Below are 22172 nucleotides of genomic sequence, written 5' to 3'. Positions count from 1 at the left end.
ATTATTATAATAATTGAATTCTGAATGTTAAAAAGGAAAGTAAATAAATTCTTTATTTTAAAATTAATTTTATCTTAGAAAAAAAATTCATTTTAACTTTCAAATAAAAGACGCTTTCATTTGAAAATAGTGTTCAATATCTCAGAAATATAGCGCCAATTTGGCATCTTTGTCTTAGCATCCTCGCCACCGTTTCTTGTAACCATAACAGTTGAAAATTGGTTGTTGATCTTATAGCTGGAGCATGCTTGTAGCACCAATGAAAATAAAATTTGAAATACAGTCCATTAGTTATTTTATTCATTTGTTATCAAACGAACCAACGTAGAATTCAAACCAATAGGCATCGAACAAACTGTAATCAGTTATTATTCTCTATCTCCATTGACCATCTGCCTTTAAAATTACTCTTAATCGCTTCCCTGATTATCCCAAATTACCCGGGGCATTGCAAATATTTATTATCCCGAGAAAACTCAGGTGTAGCAGAATTTGTCAGTACGTTTTGCTTTATTACATTTTTACTTAGTCGGAAGCAAAAAAAAAATTCTTAATAAACTGCTGCGACTGGAAGTTTGCAAAGTTTTGCTGTTGGATTGTAGGACTGTACAAGTGTTTTGTGCGATTGCATATAATGGTTGCTGAATTTACATAGAAAAAAAAGAGAGTAAAAAAATGGCGTATCACTTTACTTGTATTTGGATACTATCACTTTGTGGTGTCCCTTGTTTTAAAAACTATCAGATGATGACTAATCTTTAAATTTTTTCATTTTCCCCAGATAACTTGGGATAGGTAAATTATATGTTTTTCACACACAAAAAAATTTAAAATTTCAACTTGTGTATTATGTTTTGTTTTAGTTCTCTGCATTTATTAATGAAATAAAAAAAAATGTGTTGATTTTTTTTTGTTGCATTCTTTTTTTAAAAAAATTGGTAAGGGAAACAGTTAACAATTCACTACCAAAGCTTTATTTATTTATTTTTTTAAATGTAAGTTTTTTAAGCTTACAGTAAAACAAATTATAGTAATTATTTGCTGAAGGAAACGAAATTAAATGGAGCTAAAACTTTGATGTTCTCTGAGTTCACAGTAAAAGAAATTTGCTGAAGGAAACGAAATTAAATGGAGCTAAAACTTTGATGTTCTCTAAGTTCACAGTAAAACAAATTTGCTGAAGGAAACGAAATTAAACGGAGCTAAAACTTTGATGTTCTCCAAATTCACAGTAAAACTAATTATGGTAATTATTTGCTGAAGGAAGCGAAATTAAATGGAGCTAAAACTTTGATGTGGTACATAAGTTATTGAAAATATTTTAATTGATATGATATCCCCTAAAAATAAATACTTTAACAAACTTGAAATTGCCCCGATGTGATCGGAACAAAACATCTTTTTTTTTCTAATGACTTTGACCATTGTGCTCATAGCATGTGATTATAACCGGATAGTAATTAAATATAACATTGCTATCTGTAGCTAAAAGATAACTGGCAGCATAAACAAGGTAATGGAATTTTTTTAACAATAAGCTAACTCAACATAAAGAAAATTATTTCTCAGCTTACTTCACCATTAACAGCAAGAGTATCTAGAATAGTAACAATTCCAGGTTGACTATCTTTTGAATTTTTTGGATCATTTTTCACAGTAGATGATTTACTTCCAAGCTTTGGACCACCAAGGCTACTTGCTACTGTTTCTCCAAACATAGTTAAACCTTTGGTAATTGTCTAAAATTTCCAGCACATGGGGAAAAAATAGATACAAATAAAAAATCATGGATGTTAATTTCATGTATTAATTAATCTAAGCATGTATTAATAAAGCAGCAGAAACGTAACAGCTTTAAATTTCAAATCACTTTAGCATGTAAAAGAATTCAATGTAATTTGTTAATCCAATGGCACTAAATACATTTTAAAAAATAAGCATACAAATGAAAAGTATACAAGTAAAAAAGTATTTTCTAAACATAACAATAAGTGATAAGAGAAAATGCTAAAGAAATGATTTATAAACTTCATATGAAATGCTATTTATCATTATAAATAATAAATATAATAATTAATAACCTTTTAAATTATTAGTTTTTATGTATAATACTTTAGCAAAATGTAAGTAAAGTTTTGCTTTTGCTAATGCATTAAGTGCTAGCTCATAATACAGCTTTGCATTATTAAAGTACTTGAGATAATAAAAATAAAACATCATTAAATTTAAAAAAATAAGTTATTTTCAAACTTAAAATGGTATCACCCTTACTTTTCCTACAGTAGTCATGCAATCATGTAGATTATAGCCACTTAATATTTTAAAACAATAAAATAATGTTTAATAAAATAATTGCATACAAAATTTGAAAAGAATTTAAACATTTCTATAATCTATGAATTTTAAGAAACATGTTTACAATTAGAAACATGATAAAAATATTACTATCCATCATATAGAAAAGTCAACACTTTTTGAATTAGTTTTTCCAATTTCCAAATTTCTAAGTAAATATTTTAATGTATGTTTAACAGTTTCATAAATTTCACATGAATATAATTATCACATAATATAAATTTTACATTATCAATTTAACATTATTTTCCACACCACTACATGCAAATGATTAAAAAATTCATAAAAAACCGTCACTCTGTTCTCTGTCGTAGTGAGGTTTCTAAAATATAGGCTAAATTACCAAATATTCTGAAAACTTTTGTTTTTAATTGTCTTCAACTCTATTGTTACAAAAACGCAGTCCCAGGAACATTAAGTATAATATAAATGACGATTTAAGCAAAACTGATTGACATTATTTCTGACCACATATTACAACTATACTTGCTTTTTTTTCTTACAAAAATAAAAGCTTACTGATAATGAAAGCTTTTTGATAAAGATAGAATGACTACCTTGGCAGCATGGATAATTGTTGCAGCATAGGATTGCACACCATCTCCAGCCATTCCACCTCCACTCTGATGAACTGACACCAGCTATAATTTTAAAGTTAATTTTTTAAACAACATACTAAACATAAACAAAACAAAAAATTTAATATCACTATTTTTATTTTAAATCACAGAAAAAGACAATAGCATGTAACATATGAGTGATATAATGAATGAAATAACTTCAAAATTGCAATTATTTTAGGATAAAGTAAACATATTTAATACAGTCATATATCACATCATCGTACTTAACATATCCTCACATAAAATTACATTGTAAAATAATTTTTAAGAAATTTTCAATCCAATAATAGATAATTTGATAACTTCAAAGAAATCTCAACCTAACTTATAGCTAACGCCAATAACTGACATAGTTTATTTAATTCTTATATGCAATTATGACATTGGATTTCAATTTGATAGATAATTTGATCGAAATTTTCAACCAAACTGATAGCTAATTTCTATAACTGACATGGCTTAGTTAATTCTTATAAGCAATTATGACATTGGATTTTAATTTTACAGATACATCAAATTAAAAAAAAAAAAAGAGGAAAAAGTCTATTCAAATAAGTAACAAGAGATAGATTAAATATTTGATGCTTGATTCCAATGATCAAAAGTAAATGAAAGAAGGAACTTAGAAATTAAGCACACAAAAAAAAAAGCTTTAAAACTTTTTGTTTAAAAAAAATAACATTTACGAAGGAAGAAGAGCATTAAAATAAAATTGTTTTCCTCAACATTTCCTTACATATTTGAATAAACAGATAATATGTACGCAATAAATTTCTTCACTGTACATTAAATTGAGAAATAACTAAAATTATAAGTCTGTGAGTTGAAAAGACTAATTTTTAAAAGAGTAAATACTAAGAAGATTTTTAATCAATTTGCATTTTGACTACCAGTATTTTTTTCTTTTAAATGTTTAAAATTACACACATAAGCTAATTATTATCTTGCCTTTTTGTTTGCAAATGCAACCCATCTTGTTCCTAAAGCAACAGGGTTAACAGCAAATCCTGGAGTTGTATAACAGCCTAAAATGTATTTTAAAAAAATAATAAATAAAAATCAAATCTTAAATGCATTTATAACTTTTTTTAAAAAAAAAAAAAAGTTTAAATATAAATTTCAAAATTACACAAAAATTACTAATAACTAGAAATAATAGTATTTAAAAATTCTTAAAACTTAAAAACTACAATTGCTATTCCTGTTTATTTTAAAAAAGTGCTTTCCAATCTTTTCCTCTTACATACCCTTTAAGCATGTTCTTCCCACCCTATCTTGGGTCATTTTTGTTTCTTAAATGGGCCATCCAAAATTGATGTCCCACTTTTTTTTCTCAATATCTTTGATCCCTCTCCTACTCTTAGCCAATAAATGCCACACTTCAGCATGTCCCTTAAATGACACATTATATTACATAAAAATATACTTACAGTAAACAAACCACAACCTTATGTGAATTATCTCTTTACCATTTTATTTTTAAACTGCTTTAATGACATTTGTGAGTGTAACAGAACAAATGATGATTGTGAGTTTACTTTAAAAAACATGAAAATTGCAAAAATAAATAACATAAAAATATTTAATCCAATGACTTTAAATATTTTTATTCCATTAAAATGTGCTTTTATTCCAATAAAATGTGTTTTTATTCCAATAAAATGTATTTTTATTCCAATAAAATGTATTTTTATTCCAATAAAATGTGTTTTTATTCAAATAAAATGTGCTTTTATTCCAATAATATGTGTCTTGTTATTACACTTCTCGTCACCCTTTAAGTGTGACATCATTTATAGACAATCCTTGTGTTTTTTTGCTTGTTTATAAACTATTATTTGACAACATAACTATTAAAAAGGTGAGTTTTAAAAGTACCTCTTTATTGGGTTGGCAAAGGTAGTGTATGATAACATTTAGGACTTCGATAGAACTTTTCCTTATAATATAAAGCAATAAAGTTATGAAGTTAACAATTTTGGATAGATTATTTAACATTGTTTTTAAATACATAAAAATTTATTTCAACTATTGCTTAAAATATATAATGAGTGTATTATACAAAAATATTCCTTATAAATTACACAAAAACAATGATATTCTTCTAAACAACATAACAATATTGAAAAAATCATAATTTTTTACTTAAACTATTCATTCCTAGAAAAAAGTATTAAAGATAAGAACTTGTGTACTTGCAAAAAAATTATATAAGATTTCTAAAAATATAGGTAATTTTGATTGGACAAAATATTTACAGTAAATAATAAATCCAGCTTGCATAGTTATTAATGTTCCATTAGTTGCATACTAGAATACTTAATGACCCTCTGCCCCTCCCCTAACAAAAAAGTATTTAAAAAAAAGAGCAGGATATACCAAAGGTCATTATAAAAAAAAATGAGTTTGAAATGCGTCAGATAATTGACATCGGATTTATTGTTCTACAGCATAAGAGCTGGATGGGGATGAAATGTATCGATCTCAAGATAAAACAAGACTTAAAATTAATGATGATAATTAGAAGCCAGAATACTTTGAAACTAACACAATAATTGAATATATATGATGTTAATAAATATAAACAAAATACATTTTTTTTATTCCATTACAAGATCATAATATTAACACTTACTAGTGATTTGAATAGTCTCCTTTAGTGTATATGCATCAAAAACTACTACTTTGTTTTGAAAAACAACAGCAATGACTCTAAAAATTGCATAAAATATGAAAACTGATTAGGAAAAAAAAAACTCTTAACAATTTACTGTAACAATTAAATAGAAAATACAATTTGTATTAGTACTTACTTGTAATTTATGCTTACAAATATGCCAAGGAAGAACTATTTTATAACCATAATTAAACTGGTTTAATAACTAATGAATTTACTATTTTATAAACATTAAAAACTTAAAGAGACAATTAGTGGAGTGCAAGACTATAAAAACATTCCACTTCAAAATTTAGACTTTAAAGCAACATTAATCCATATGCGAAGAAAAGCTTTTAAAAATTGCAAAATAATCAGCATAATTTTCAATTATGAGTGAATTGTTTAAAAGAAACATTAAAACACAAAAATGATCAAAAAAATTTAAAACAGACAATTATATTTTAAGAACAAGTGCTTTATTTGATTTCAGATTTTGTATTTGATTAGTTAAAAATTTTATTTGCTGTAAATTTTTTTTTCTCTTTGATTTCTTAAACTAATGTTGGAACAAAATTTGTGGTCTGTGAAAGGTTAAAATTTTCAATTTATACAAAGAAAACTATAAAATAAAAGTTTAACATAGGAAACAATTTTATACTTAAGAAAGGAGGGATAGAAAAGAAATTTTTAAAAATTACCTTTTAGAACATTTTACATCCGCTATTTGACTTGAAAATTTAATACAATCAACTCTGTCTCCAGATTTTAATGAGATAAAATTAAGAGAGCAAAATTGCTCTCCAGCGCTGGAAAAAAAGAAAATAAAAATATACATTTCAATAAATAATGCTACCATAAGCTGCTCAACAATATTTTTAATATATAACAAATAACTCAAATTTTCATCAAAAAAATCCAGTCAACAACTTGACAATTTAACACTTTTTATTTTATTAATAAATAAAAATGTGAAGCTGAACAAATACAACAAGAAACCCTGAAAAAGTGAATGAAGCAATAAAAAGAAATTATTAATGGATTTTTACCTAGTGCTATCACATATGGCAACCAAAGGACGATTAGCAACAAAACGATCCTTTAAAGATGGAGCTAAAATGAATTTACAGTCACTTTTAAATTTTCACTATACGAAACACAACTAAAACCATAAAACAATATTCATTGCATTTAGAAAAAGATTATTAAATAACAGAGTATTAAATAATATAATCAAACCAAATCTAAATAATTATTTTATATTATAAAAACAAATATAAATAAAACATTTGCTGAAAATCAAAATTTAAAAACTACTTTTAGCATCATATTAAAAGAAAAAAGGGATGAAAATTTCCTGTATTAAAGAAAAATAATTTAACTCAATTATTTCCTTGGATTTTTTACATGAAATACTAATAAATATATGCTGATTTTTCCATGCTTAAGAAATCTATAGTAATTTGAAAACATCTAAGTTTATGAAAACTCATGTAAAATAAATCTTCAATAAAAAATTTTCTAAAAAAAACTCATGGTAAGTCATTACAGAATTGTTTTTTAAAAAAAAAATCAGTTCATTATTATAATCATAAATCAATTATTTCTTAATTAAACCAAATACAAAATATAGGCAAAAATTTTTTTTTTAAGAATTTAAATTTACAAACCAGATTCTGGTGAAGACAAGAGTTTTAAAAATTTAACTGGTCCTTCACGCCAAGAAAGAACTTCCTGTGCTTCTCCGCTGGCCTAATTAACAGAATAAAAATTAGAAACTTAACATCTAATATAATTAATTAATAACGTTCAGCTATTAACTTTATAACTGTTAGAATAGGTTTTTTTTTAAAGTTAACTTCAACTGTTTTATCAATTTAAATGAAAAGATTGAGAAAGTAGAGCTTTTTCTCAATTCACCCACTTATGAAAAATATGCTCAATCTAACAAACATGATATTTTTTTATACAAAATACACAAATACAAAAGCATTGAAGCACAAAAGTAACAAGGAAGAGCAATTGTGAAAATGACTGAAGTCATTGCCTTAAAAGTTAGAGTTGCCAAAAAGTGATGTACATTTACGGAGGTGGTATTGATGAATTTGATCTGCTAGACAACAAAGATGGCAGCCAGGGTTCAAAAATATTCTAATATGGTGGAGATGCTCTGGTGGTGATAGAATGTGGTGGAGATAAAAATGGTCCGAACATCTTGCAGTGAGATAATCGAGTATAAGTGAAAGCAAAGTAATCAAGCATAATAGATATTTTGCTACCACTTTATCTAAAAGAGGTAGAACTTCTAAATCGGCATCAACGGAATATTGCTCCGTATGATAACCCTAATGCAAATTTCTCATTAGTTCACTAGATCAACTTTTCAAAAATGACCCCTTTAACTTAAATCGCATGAATGTTATAACATTTAAAGACTCTTCTAGAAAATTGATAAAAAAACATTAAACGACTGACATACTAATCCACAAAAACTGCTTTATATAACACAATGAACATTTAAGTATGTTATATCATACAAAATACTAAGTACCACTATAACCGAAGAAAATTACTCAAAATTACAAATTATTTGTTGTTGTGGGCCATTAAGTCAAGGAGTGCGATCGTTCTTGTTTTCCAGTGGCACCATCTATGACCAAGATTTTAACTTCTGCCACACCCATACGTCCCACCCGTTTATAGAGAAGATCCCTTCATACATCCACAGATCATAATTTTTAACTGAACCAGAGAGCAATCAATCTTCAATTCAATACCCCAAAGGTATAATTTGTTTTGGAACATGGAGGACTTTGTGACCTGGAAGATTTAATGTGCACAAGTCACCATCTTGTACACGAGGAATCATCAGCTGGCGGATTTGAACATGATGAACACGAGTCCAGTGCCCTGACAAGCAGGCTATTCCAGCCCATTTATTTATCATAAGCAAAAAAGAGTCAATTGGATACTGATACCCTTTATAAGATCGCATGAAGTATACTCTTTCCCAATTTTATTAAAATTTCAATGTCTATTAGAAGCTATTTTAATGATTTATTGGGCCTTCTGCTGATAACTTCCGAAAATATAAAATAAGAAAAAGAATATATACACCAATGAGGATTTTGTTGACATAAATGTGATCAATAGAAAAGATTAGCGTGGGATCAGAAGAGAGGCTATTTTCTCGAGTGTTTTATGTGTTCATTCACTTGCCCATTTATCATCCAATCTATTTGTAGTCATAGAAGTTTGGTTATTAATAAGTGCTAAAGTAATAGTTTACACCAATTCTTTACAGTTATTCAACTACCCTTCCATAAAAAAATGGTCTCAAAATGCAAATTAACTTTAGGTAAAACGCTAAATGAATTTCGTTCTATAAATCAATCTCAATTAATCCCCAAAAAATATTTTAATATAATATTACTAGGAAAAAAATGGTTATATAAAAGGTTAAGCAAAAATAATGAAACAGAGACAAAATAGCTTTTTCTTACTATAAGGGTCCTATAATAAACATGCCTAAAAAAGTGAATTCACATGGTGTTATAAACTAAGACTGACAAAAACAAGAACAAAAAAAAAGAGTAATCCCTAAGGAACTGATGGATCATATGTTTCATATAGAGAAGGCAAACTTCTTAAGATATTGTGCATTGGAACTCATAAAATTATCAAATATTTTGAAAACAAATTCTAAATGTCGATGGCATTCAAATTGCTTTTCATACTTTTTTTCAAAAGAAAATAAAATGATTAAAAAAAAAGAGTTTTATTCAAAATAAATAATTAAATATCATTGTATATTAAATTTCTTTTTCTACCATTATATAATTGGTTTCACAATAATTTCGAAGCGGCAAGAATATTTTTACATTTAACAAATTAAATTAACTTAAAGCCGCAAAACTAGCAATTAGTAAATTTCAATTTTAACGTAAGACTAATCCTGTGTATGAGAGAAGAGATGAAAGAAAACATGAAAATATCATTAGTGTTCCTTATCTTAAACACTTTAAAAATCCATGAAAAAAATATTCAATTTTTTTTCTATGAATCAGTAATTAATAAGTAAATGAAGGTAAATATTTTAAATAATATTTGATTAAATTACTAGCTTCAAATTCCTTAGTAAAAAAATAGGGAGATAGTAATTATATTCAATAAAATCACACACAGATTTTTTTTTTAAGAAGAAACTAATGTTTAAAGAAATGGTTCTGCAATTAAACTTTACTGTTCTATAGAAAAGAGTATTCTTTGTAACCAGGAAGTTATATTTTATTCAACTAGAGCCATCTATATTGTTTTATTTGAACTTGGAAAGTAATTACACAAAAGTTAGGAACACATACAAAATGATGCGTAGAAAAAATATACAAATTATTCAAAGAATATTAATGATATATATTCAAGTAGACAAACAAACTATATCAGAATATGTTTGCATTCGTCTATGTAACACTTTCATAATGTAGTAAATTACTTAGAAAATTCAGAAATGTGTTTTGGAGACATAAAATAATGACATTTTACTTATATTTTATTTATTTGAATAAACACTTAATTATTTAAAAATAATTTAAATACAAGATCTGTCTGGTGAATATTTTCTTAACCATGTGAGTATTTTAAGCAAAACATTCCATTAAATAATGAAAATAAATATTTTAATAAGAAACATTGCTTAAGGATTCAAAAGTTACCAATTGAGAAAATAACCCATTAATATTTCAACACAAATAAGTAATGAATAATTGTGTATGATTGAAAGATGAATGGCATGATAGAACGATGTAATGTAGTAATTGAGTGAGTTTTATAAACAATGCAGCAAATAAAAATATAAAATAAATTACTACAATATTGGTACTAAATATAAAAGACTTGTACGTACTGGAATACACCATATTTGAACTCCATTTGTATATCCAAGAATGAGTAAAAGTGGAGGATGATTTGCGTTATGTTCTCCTTCTTCACGGATCAAATTATAATCTAAAATATAACAAATTCATCAAAAATCTATAATTAAATGTAGAAATTTATCAAAAAGGTACTAACTCTTAAATTTAACAGAGTCCTAATGCAAGTATTGTAACAGAGTTCTAAATGTTAATGGGAAATTTAAAATATAACTAATATTATCAAACAACTATCTAGTGTTTATTAATTTGAAAAAGATTCAACTTTAATATTTGATTATCTATTAATAATGATAATAAATAATTTGCCAAAATCATATAAAATTCTGAAAGATTGACTTCACAGTTGGTTTACATGCTTGGTTTCATTTTTCGTAACATTTTTCTACAAAAGTAATTTCAATAGATGATTAATAACTTATAAATTTCATGATTAAAAATTCTATAACTGTTAATTGGAATCGTTCATTTCTAAAATCGTATAAAAAACATGAATCAACAATTGTGAAACTACAAAAATTCACCTTACAAGCTACATTAATGCATTTGCTTAAAGTAATAAATAAACATTTGACCCTTGAATAAAAAATTTTATATCAACCTTAAAAATTTAATTTAATTTTGCTTAGTTTACGTATAATTGTCAAATAAATGTGTTTTTATAAAAAAGGAACTATTTCTTTAATGTAGCTTGTTTCGTTACGGTTCTTGCCAGGTTTTACTGTAGAGTTCTGAATTTGATGTGGTCTAAGGCTAGAATATTTCTCTGTTTTGCCAACCAGTTAGTTTTGTACTCTGAAGTTTTCCAGCAAATAAAAAACGTCATCTGCAAAATTAAGGTCTTCTAATGTTTTAGTGAAGTTCCATCAAAATCCTTTCTTTCTTTTTTTTAAATCTTGGATTGCACTTTTCCTTGTCAATTAATTATAATTCCTTAACCATCAACTATAACCCTAAATTCTAACCCTGACACCACACATCCCTGTCGACCCCAGTCTCAATAGTAAAGGGCTCTGTCAGGCTTTCATTCACCCCAACACAAGATTTTGAATTTCTGTAGAGTTCTTTAATGATATTTATAAATTTTTTGGGAATACCATACAACTCTAGAATTTTTCATAGCATCTGTCTACTAATGGAATCAAGGGCTTTTTGAAAATCAGTAAAAAAATAATATCCTGTTTATTTAATGTGATATGATTTTCTCAAACATAAAATAGATATTCACCATTAATATCACAGTAGTCAAATTTCACCCACAAAATAACTTCTTTTTCTCCTTGTTTACCCTGTGATCAAAATAAAAACAAATTACATGAAATACATAAGAAAAATTACATCAAAATAAATAGATATTAATTATAATTATCAAAAAAACTGACAAGGAATGCTTAAATCCTCTAAAAAATAATGTACAAAAGATTCTATTCTATATATTTGTCAAAATAAATTTTGATGTACAACAAAATGTTTTTGTTTTTCTTCAAGTAAATATGAATCTGAATCTTTCAGTCACTATTTACAAGGATTCTTACATTAAGGGAATGAACACTCTGTATATATATATATATATATATATATCAGGGGTCTGTCTAGGTTTTTCGGAGAGGTACCTATTTTGTGAAAATTTAGACATAATTTGTGAAAAATTAAAAATTATATTAAAAAATCAACACAAAAATATGGATTTATCGTTTCTTAAGGGATACAAAAATAAAATTTTAAGAAAAAGTATTTTGTGAAACTACCGTTTTTCCTAAAATTGAATTTGTGAAACTACCGTTTTTCCTAAAGTTGAATTTGTGAAGGTACCGCTAAACGGTAGTAAATTCGGCTTGGACAGACCCCTGTATATATATATATATACAGTAGACGCCGCTTAATGTGATCACGGTTAATGTTATCAATCGTTTAATGTTATCAAAATCGCTTAGTCCCGTCCGCTTATATCAAAATACATTGAAAAATCATCGTTTATTGTAATCAAATGTTCGTTTATTGTTATCAGTTTATAGGTAAATTTTATTTTCCTGAAATCAATAAAAACAAGAAGGAAAACTTTTTTTGTGTTTTGTGAAGTGTTTCCTGAAACTTACCAAAAGTTCAAACGGGGCTGGTATATTATCTTTTAAACATGTGTTATTATGAGGGGGGGGGGGATTTTGCCATTTTCGGTCAAGCATTGCAAAATTCCGCCGCACTGTACGATTTCAAATTCCCGGAAATCCTAATTAAAGAGAAAAGAAGACCTGCCAGTAACGAGTCAATGTTTGTCACGAGCCCCTTTTCAGAAGAACTAAACAATGTGACAGATGATATGTTCCAGCCGCTATGGGAAGGGGGTAAGGGGTGACCTTCAAAACGCTATGGGAAGGGGGTAAGGGGTGACCTTCAAAAGAGAACATTGTTTCGGGTATGCCACTTGATCTTGGCAGGTCGCTTACTGAATCGCTATTGAATAAAATGGGGAGGGGGATAGTGAAACTGCAACATCTAAGTGTTTAAAAGACGCATGCAGAAGAAGATCAGCATAAATTTTCACTTTACCATAGTTCATACGATTTGTAACCTGATTTGTTTTTTATAATGGAAAGGAAACGGAGAGATCTTACTGTGAAAGAAAAGGTTGACATTTTAAATCGTTACGATAAATTGCAGAAAATGAGCCAAAGAAATGCTGCTGTGCAATTGAAAGTTTCGCAGCCGCTTTTGTGCAAAATTTTAAAAAATCGTGAAGATATCGAAAAAAAGTACACTTTGAACGAAAATCTGAATTGTAAAAGAAATCGAGATGGAAAAGACAAAGAGGTTGAATCTGCATTAAAACTCTGGTTCACAAATGTTCGTGAGAGGGACGCTGGTGTTAATGGTCCAATTTTGCGCCAAAAAGCTGAAGATTTAGCTGCAAAATTGGGTGAAGGAAACTTCGTAGCCACAGAAGGATAGTTCCACCGCTGGAAAAAGAGGCAGAACATACTCTTCCGAAGGACACATGGTGAACAAAAAGATGCCGATAATGTAGCCGCAGATCAGTGGATTAAAGAAGAATGGCCTAAACTTATTGCCACATATTCACTTGAAGATGTATATAACACTGATGAAACTGGCCTATATTCTCGTGCGCTGCCTGAACACACGTACATGTTTCAGAAGGAAAGTACGCAAAGGTGTAAAACCTCCAAGGAACGCCTAACTGTGCTATGTTGCGCTAGTATGGCCGGCACTAAAGAAAAACTTTTAGTGATTGGAAAAAATAAGTAGCCCCGCTGTTTCAAAGGTGTGAAAAATCTGCCCGTCGATTATTTTGCCAACAAAACGGCTTGGATGACTACCATCATCTTTAACGAATGGCTGTTGAAATGGGACAAGCGACTAAAACGGAACATACTCCTGCTCATAGACAACTGCACTACGCATGATGTAACTGTTTCATTAAAAAAGATAAATATCGTGTTCTTACCACCAAGCACCACTTCTTTAATTCAACCGTGAGACCAGGGAATTATCCGCACCTTGAAGGCATATTACAGAAAGGAAATGCGTTCAAGGATCTTAGAAAATATGGAAGACCAAGACGCTGAAGATCTTAATGCGAACGCTCTAGCCAAAAAAACAAATGTTTTGGATGCCATACATTTGTTAACAATGTCATGGAATAATGTCTCGGAAAAAACAATTCGAAATTGTTTCAGTCGTGGAGGATTTTGTCAACCAGAGGACAACAATGCTGCTGTGATGAAAGAAATGGAAGACGTTTTCAATCCCCCGCCCGATATGAATACTGAGGATTTTGAAGCATGGATTGAGATCGACGAGAAGGTTGAGACTTCTACTTCGTTAACTGATGAAGACATTTGCGAAGCCGTATGTGTCAAAGATCAAGTTTCGTCACAAGATTCTGATGCCGACGATGAACCCGAAAGTGCTATCGAGGACCAAATTCCGACGCCTGCTCAGATGAGGGAGGCACTTCGAATCTTACGGCTAGGTGTGCAAAACAAAGCCGACGTGGAACACTTTCATAAACACCGATTATGAGCGATTCGTAAATGACTTGCTTCGAAAGAATGCTAAACAATCGACAATTGATGATTTCTTTTTCAGTTAATAATTAACCTTTTGTATTGTTTTCTGCAGCTCATCATTAAATACATAAGTATACTAACTAATTCTTTTTCTTTAGTGTACATTAATTTCTATTAAATACTTTAGAGTTTTACAGCAACTACTCCTAATTTAAATTTTTTTTTTATTTTAATATGTATGTAAAAAAAAAAAAAATTTTTTTAGCTTAATTTTTTTTCCGTTTATTGTAATCAATCGGTTATTGTTATCAAATCAAGTTCGTCCCGATGTGATCACATTAAGCGGCGTCTACTGTATATATATATATATATATATATACGTGTGTGTGTGATGCAAACTATGCCAAAATGGGGTAATCTAAAATATTTTGAAATCTGCAGCAAAAGTAAGGTACTTTACCTGATTAATTTGTACAGCCTTTTAAAAGTTGTTAACAAATATTTATTTTGCATAATAACCAAAATCAACAATTGTTGAGCTATTGCACACAAAGTAAAAAGATTTCATACTTCTTCATACAAATCAAAGAGATAAGAGTAATTTCAAAAATAAAAAAAAAATTTAAAAATCGACTAAGTAGTTCTGTTACTGAGCATATAAGTTTTAGTTGACTAGCTGGCAGACAATTTTATCCAATTCTATACATTGATTTTACTATTGCTTTACTTGTTTGGCCAACTCTTAATTATGTTATCATATTACTTGCTTTTTTTTTCTTCAAAATAAAGTTAAGAAACTATTCAAAACAAAAATTCAGTTAAAAAAAATAAGCAAGTGTTTCAGAAATCAAATACAAAAAAAGTACATTATTCATTTTTACTGTAAATAAACATACAATTTTATTTTTTTATTTCTGCTTACCTGGGGAACAACTTCATGTATGAATCCAACAACACTTTCAACATAAGATTTATCACTGCAAAAAAAAGTATTTAGTTAAACCAAAAATAAAAACTGCTTAATAGGTCTTTAAAATTAAAAAATTTAAAATAAAGTATTTAAATAAAATATATTAATAATTTTATAAGCTTAAAACTTAAAATAAACAGTTTGAATTTCAATATTTGTAATGCCACCTGATGTTGCTCAACCTACAGTGACATACTTCAGAATAATTTAAATTCAAAACTATTTAAAGGAAAACATAAAAGCAGAAAATATTAAATTAAATACAGTGCTGCTGAAAAACATTTTCATGCCCACAGCACCTTTTGGAAAACTGAATGAAAACTGGACTAAATTTTGGAAAAGGAATTTGAATTTTTAAAAAATTGTTTTTCTCTTGGAATAGTCTCGCTGGTGTAGTCATAACACTGTATATAATTGTTTCTAAAATTTTAAACTACAATACTTCTACTAGAAAATTATAAAATCTATATCAAGCCTAAATATTAATTTAAGAAACAAATGAAGAAGATAAATAACAATTAACAATTTTAAGGTAAAAAAAGAAAGCCGTTAGTTTAATTAACGAGAATATCCCCTCAAGTATTCAGGAATAAATACTATCATATACAATATTTATAGTGAGATATAAATATGTAAGCATAAAAATAAAATTTATTTTTTTGTACCATAGCAGACGCTGACGGTTTTATAGACTCTCTAAAATAGATTGTTTAAGAAATTTCATTTTTGATAAAAATTTGGCTAATTTGTTGTAAATACACCTTTCACTAATCCACTTATATTAGAATGTTTATGAAAGTTATATTATTATCCTTAAAATAAATTTAAAACGGCCTTTTATAAAATACAATTACAATTGAACACATCATTGCAGTAATAGAAAATCATTTAACTACAATTGTTATCAAGTAATTTTTGGGAAATATTAGATATTCTCTAACCAGACTAATGTAGATTTATAAAACTATACATAAAAATACTAATAGATAAAAACTACAAGCAATGTAAATTACAACAGTAAAATGTTCAGATATATCAGATGAACTAAGAAGTTATTGATTCTGCGATTAGCAAATATTTGTTGAGGAAAGAAGTCTTACTTTAGTTTCTTCGAAAATCTTTTAATAACTCTTTTAAGAAAAAAATATATAAAATACTTTAAGAATGAATTGCTGTTTCTCAGGTTGCTTTTAAATATACTTATTTATCTGAGTGCAGTTGCCAGTCAATTTAAATAAATTTAATAAGTGAGTATTCATTCACATTTTCCAATTATTAAACTTATCATGATTTAAATCAGTTTATTTAATAAGAATTATTTTTTGTTTCAAAAAAGTCAAAAAAAGTGTCTCGCATTATAAAAATAGGGTAGCATGGCTCAGCAGCAAGTGTACTTTAGCTTATGACAATCTGTTCAGTATTCAGAACCTGTTTAGTGCTCAGTACTCAAAATAAATAGACTGAATACTGTTTAGCATTCAATTTATGATATATATTGCTTATGATAACCTGCTTAATACTTAATGAAATGTCTACAAATTTGATCAAATAACATTGATAGAAAATTTTGAAGAGACAGACGAACACCAAAGTTGTAATTTTGAAATTCAAATGGCAAATATCACATCAGTTTAAGTGCAACAAAATTTGACACTATAAGTTAAAATTTGTTTCAAGAAAAACAAAGTTAACCTTTGGTTAATTTTTCAAAGAATTTTTTTTTATAAAGATTTGTGACGTAACTACCACTAGAAATATTAAATACCAAATCACTAGTATATAAGACGTTAACTCAATACCATCTTGAGGTACATGTGGGTCATTCTCACAAAAAGGTGATTTTCTAAGTCCCTTAGTAATAAATATTAGGAAATACAGCAGATTTCTTAATATTTTTCTCCATCATTTTTCGTAAAGTTCTAACTAACAAATCATATGCATTTCTGCTAAATGTATTTAATATTTCATTCTTATTTTTTAATAAACATAACTTCAAAATCCCCTCCGTGGACGTCCCTACGTCTGTGACACAAAATAATTTTTAATGGCTGTTAAACAATTTAAATGTTATTTTAATGATTTTTGTAGTTTTACCTAGTTAAATGTTTATAGTAACTTTTTATTTAATATTTTTTTAAAAAAAAATTATTTTTATAAAATAAATGACTAGTAAACTTTGTCCATCAAAAATGAAATCTCCCTCCATGGACAATTAATATAGTTCGGTAAATATGCAATAAAGGGCAGCATATGCGAAATCCCTATAAGACAGCTGCTGGGAAAGGTAACCATTCCATTTTCTAATGTTAACTATCAGTTGTTTTTGTTCTCTTTGGTGTCAGTTTTGGATTGTTGTGTTCAACTGGGGTTTGGCAAAGTTCTCACCGTATACTCCGTGGACATCATAAAGAAGGTAAGAGAAAATTATTTTATTTTTGATAGATGAATTTTAGATTGCAAAAATAGTATATTTAACAAAAAGAACTGCCCCATTTTTGTAACTTTAAAATTAAAAATCAGAAAAATTCAAGAACTAGTTTTTGTCTCCTCCGTGGACATAACAAGTCCACGGAGGAGAAGACACAGTCAATGGAAGAGACAATGTGTTAGATAACCATAATACAATTTTAATAATTAAAAAACTATTTTCTTTTAATTGATATTTTTTAAAATGGAACAAATGTGTTAATTTGTTTGTATTTTTAAAGAAAATCAATTAAGTTTAACTTTTTCTTATCGGAGAAGTAAATATTGGCAATTTTTCTAAATAATTTCTGTGATGTTTAACATTTTTTTTCTCTTCAAATTTTAGGAAAAAAATTGCAAAACCAAAATTTAAGAAAAGAAAGCAATCAAATGTTCAAATGCAAAAGAGAAGGGAACAGAAAAAACTTAGTATGAGACAAGCTAGACAGAAATTAAAAGAAAACCCTATATTGTTTGAAGAAAGTTTAAAAAAAAAAAAAAAAAAAAGAGCAAGAAACTTTAAAATCTGTATCAGAAAAAGATTTAACAGAAAAATCGTGATTAAATGTACTTAAATTTCTAGAAATTGATAGAGCAAGCCGTTTGTGCCCAGGGAAAAAAGAAACAATAACAAGAAGAAAAGAGAAAAAACAAAAACGTTATTTGGATGACAGTATGTTTAACTTGCATAAAATGGTCACAAAAGAGTACCCTCAACACTCAACTTTCATGTGGAGTCTGAATTTTTATTTCAATAGTCTTTACATTTTAATTTATTAATATTCAGTAAGAGTTACTTAAGAAATTGTACACCTAGGTTAAAAATGGATGTTTCCTTTCATAGCAGCATGATTAATCGGAAGAATCCCTATCTCTAATAATGAAATATTTTATTGTTTACTTATTAATGCTAAACTCATATCAGTTGTACCCAATAACTAATGAATTAGTCTTCATTGACATTTTATATTTTATAACATAAAATGTCTCCTCCGTTGACTATTACATCTCCTCCGTGGACAAGGCAGAATTTAAAATATTTTAAATCTTGTAAAAAAATAAAATAGAAAACTTGACCATTATTGTAAGGACATATAACAAAAATAAATAAAGGCATTTATGTAATTTTTATCACTTTTTTAATTACTTTAATTTAAGAAAATTTTTTAGTCTATTTATACCTTTTCAGTAAGAATGACCCACGAGGGGATTTTATTAACCACTATGTCAACCTTCATTTATCAAACGGCACCTCTTGATAGATGAAGGTTGACATAGTCCATAATAAAATCCCTACAGATTTATTTACAGCATTATCTGTTTCATGCAATAATTTACACAATGCATATAGCAATATACCTGTATATATCAAATATTACTTTTAACTAGATTCTAAATAATCCTTTGCTAACTAAGCTTAATGATGGTATTCAGCATCTTTTAGTTATAATGGGCAAAAGTATAATGAAAACTAATAAAATACCTTAAAAAAGTAATTGCAAATTAAAGCTAGCAAAGAATATGTGAATCAGCTTCTATTAAATTCATAAAATTAATATAAATCGATGATTAAGAAAAAACACTAATGCTAATTTTTTAATTAAGATTTCTCTTGAAACTTGTATTAATAAAACTATATATTTACTCAACATCAAACGTTCATTTTTTAACATAATATTTAAAAAGCGAAATTAATTTACAGTTAAATAAAAACATAAAATTTATAATTAAAAATATTAAATCAACTATTTATATTCTGTAACAGGTAAACATACTTAAAATAAATAAATAAATAAGAGTATAAAAAAAATTTATAACTTTTCGTTTAAGCATAAGTAAATCAAAGAAAATTTGAACAGAATAAATTCGAAAAGAATTGAAATAATAGCGAAAATTATTTAATAAAAATTCAAACGCATTATTTATAATTGACAATTTTTCATTTAAAAAAAATTATAACCAATAAACATAATAAAGGGTGCTGCGTATTAAGCATCAAATAATAGAATTTTATTTTAACACATTAAATAATAGTAAACAAAATAATGATGACATTATAAGTTTATGAAATTAAGAATTAATTATTTTAGCATTTAATTCAAATTAAAAGAATGCTACTAATTATGTTGCGCAATAACTAATTGTGTATAATATACAATAACAATGACGCAAACTAGTTGTTTACAATAGAATTGTAAACAGAGGCTTTAAATGATTTTCTTACCTAACTCCTTGAGGTCTGATTATCAATCCTGTAGATTTAGGCCCACGTCTTGTTGTTTCCGCAGCCATTAAAACTTTAGAACCATAGAAAATTGAAGAATAAAATTAAATTAGTGAGTATTATTACTCTGTGTTAGACGCTTACAAAAGGAAAATAAAAACAGTCTGTAAAACAGCTGTAAGCATCTAATGTTGCCATCTCTAGGAACTATATAATTTCAAAGCGCAACAAACTTGTTTTGATTGTAACCGTAAAAGCTCAATTGTGATCCAGAACAGTTATTCCCATGGATATAACATATAGATGGCGCTTGGCACAGTTCGTAAGCATGATCTAACACTTTTAAGTTGAGCTTCAATTTAGGAGAAATTTCATAATTACATTTAGTATTCAAAATTAAGAGATTTTTTATATTCGACGTATAACCTCTGGAGCTACTGGATGAATTTTAATGAAATTTGGCTTGAATGTAGCATTATACAATTGGGTATAATATGAAAAAAACACAACTACTTCGATTTAGTAGGAACAACATATGACGCAATGCTAAACGAATGGAATTTAGTTGTTGTTTATTTAGTTATTGTTATTAGTAGTTGTTGTTATTTGTTTTAGTTGTTGTTGTTTATTTAGTTGTATTTAGTTTCAATAACTTTTCTTTATAATGCAATAAAATCTGGCCAGCAGCTATTTAAACGATCGAACACTTCGTTTGTTTATTTGTGGCTTGAAGTTAGGCTCGCAGAAAATGCCGTTCATGGGTTAAATTTAGTAGGAACAACACAACCTCTGACGTAGGCTATATTATATACAATTGGCGATCGAAATGGACTGCAGGTGGCGTCGAACAGAACTCCTTACCTATGGCAACACTTCACATGATCTCCCTTATAGCGTGTATAAAGTCATGAGTTTCATAGATATAAGGAACCCGTAAGAGGAAGTGAAGATCCTATCTTCCCTGTGGCAACGAAAAATAGGTTACTTTTTTCAATCATCGTGGCGACTTTTTCTATCTGTTAAATCGCCACATCGCCAGTGTTCGTGTGCTTTGTTGTGATGGCTTGTTAATTTCACGTGTTGAAATTTTACTGCATGGGATCGATNTTTCATTTCATTGCTGTAGGGATTTACTAATTCCATCACTAGATGGCAGCTCTGCATTAAAGTACACTCTACTAAAGGCTCTGTTAGTAGTTTAGCATTGTAAAATTAAATTATCAAATTAATTATTAATAAGTAATTAACTAAGTTAATACATATTTCTAAATCGAGTTAAAAGTTTTATTAACTCTAAAAGTAAAAATACAATTTATTGTCCATTTTTTATAATTTATTATATTGTTATATTCGAAATCAGAACTAGTACAACTAAGCACTCAACGAAAAAAAAAATGGTAGTACATTTTTTTAAAACGCCAATAATAAGATAAACCACAAAAATAGGGTAACCCTGAAAACCGGTTTTTCGTTGCCATCGGAAAGATAGGACCTTCACTTCCTCTTACGGGTTCCTTATATCTAAGGCACTAATAAAGTCATAGAGGAAGGAAGTACGTAAGTTTCTCTCTTGATTTTCATATAGATCAGAATCTTTTAAGTTGGAAAACTATATGGAGCTGAAAACTACATTAAACATGGTTCTTAAGAAAAGCATCACGGAAATTTTAAAAAATATTCTTATTAAATAAAAAGGGAAAATATCGTAGTACATTCCTATACAACTGAAAAGAGGCGGAGAGGGAAGGGACAAAGGTATGAAACCGGTCTCACCCCAGATGGCATATTGGAGCGTTGCGATCGCCAATACAAGAATAACAACAATTCAACAGTTACGATACATATGCACATGATCGTACGTAGCACTCATCAATGTCGGATGGTATCAAAGAGTGGTTACAGAATTTTAAAAAAAATTGTTT

At 27.8% G+C, this 22172-nt stretch overlaps 1 protein-coding gene across 4 annotated transcripts in view; it reads right to left on the bottom strand.

The window, feature by feature from the left end:
• LOC107450981 (BCAS3 microtubule associated cell migration factor) overlaps positions 1-20459 on the bottom strand; it is a 42512-nt gene extending 22053 nt beyond the window's left edge. For all 4 annotated transcript variants that reach the window (XM_016066932.3, XM_071182003.1, XM_043043544.2 and 1 more), the window contains exons 1-11: positions 20251-20459; positions 15513-15567; positions 11794-11854; positions 10538-10638; positions 7305-7386; positions 6684-6747; positions 6336-6443; positions 5614-5690; positions 3927-4003; positions 2913-2996; positions 1575-1739 (exon numbers count right to left, since the gene is read on the bottom strand). In XM_016066932.3, coding sequence (XP_015922418.1) covers positions 1575-1739; positions 2913-2996; positions 3927-4003; positions 5614-5690; positions 6336-6443; positions 6684-6747; positions 7305-7386; positions 10538-10638; positions 11794-11854; positions 15513-15567; positions 20251-20318 — 942 coding nt within the window. In that variant the 5' untranslated portion in view covers positions 20319-20459. The remainder of the gene's footprint in view (positions 1-1574; positions 1740-2912; positions 2997-3926; positions 4004-5613; positions 5691-6335; positions 6444-6683; positions 6748-7304; positions 7387-10537; positions 10639-11793; positions 11855-15512; positions 15568-20250) is intronic.
• Positions 20460-22172: the final 1713 nt, after the last annotated feature.

The sequence above is a fragment of the Parasteatoda tepidariorum genome, chromosome 6, assembly GCF_043381705.1.
Source record: "Parasteatoda tepidariorum isolate YZ-2023 chromosome 6, CAS_Ptep_4.0, whole genome shotgun sequence".
NCBI classification, from domain to species: Eukaryota; Metazoa; Arthropoda; class Arachnida; order Araneae; family Theridiidae; genus Parasteatoda; species Parasteatoda tepidariorum.
Note: the sequence above shows the minus strand (reverse complement) of the source record. Positions and strands in the feature narration are given on the sequence as shown.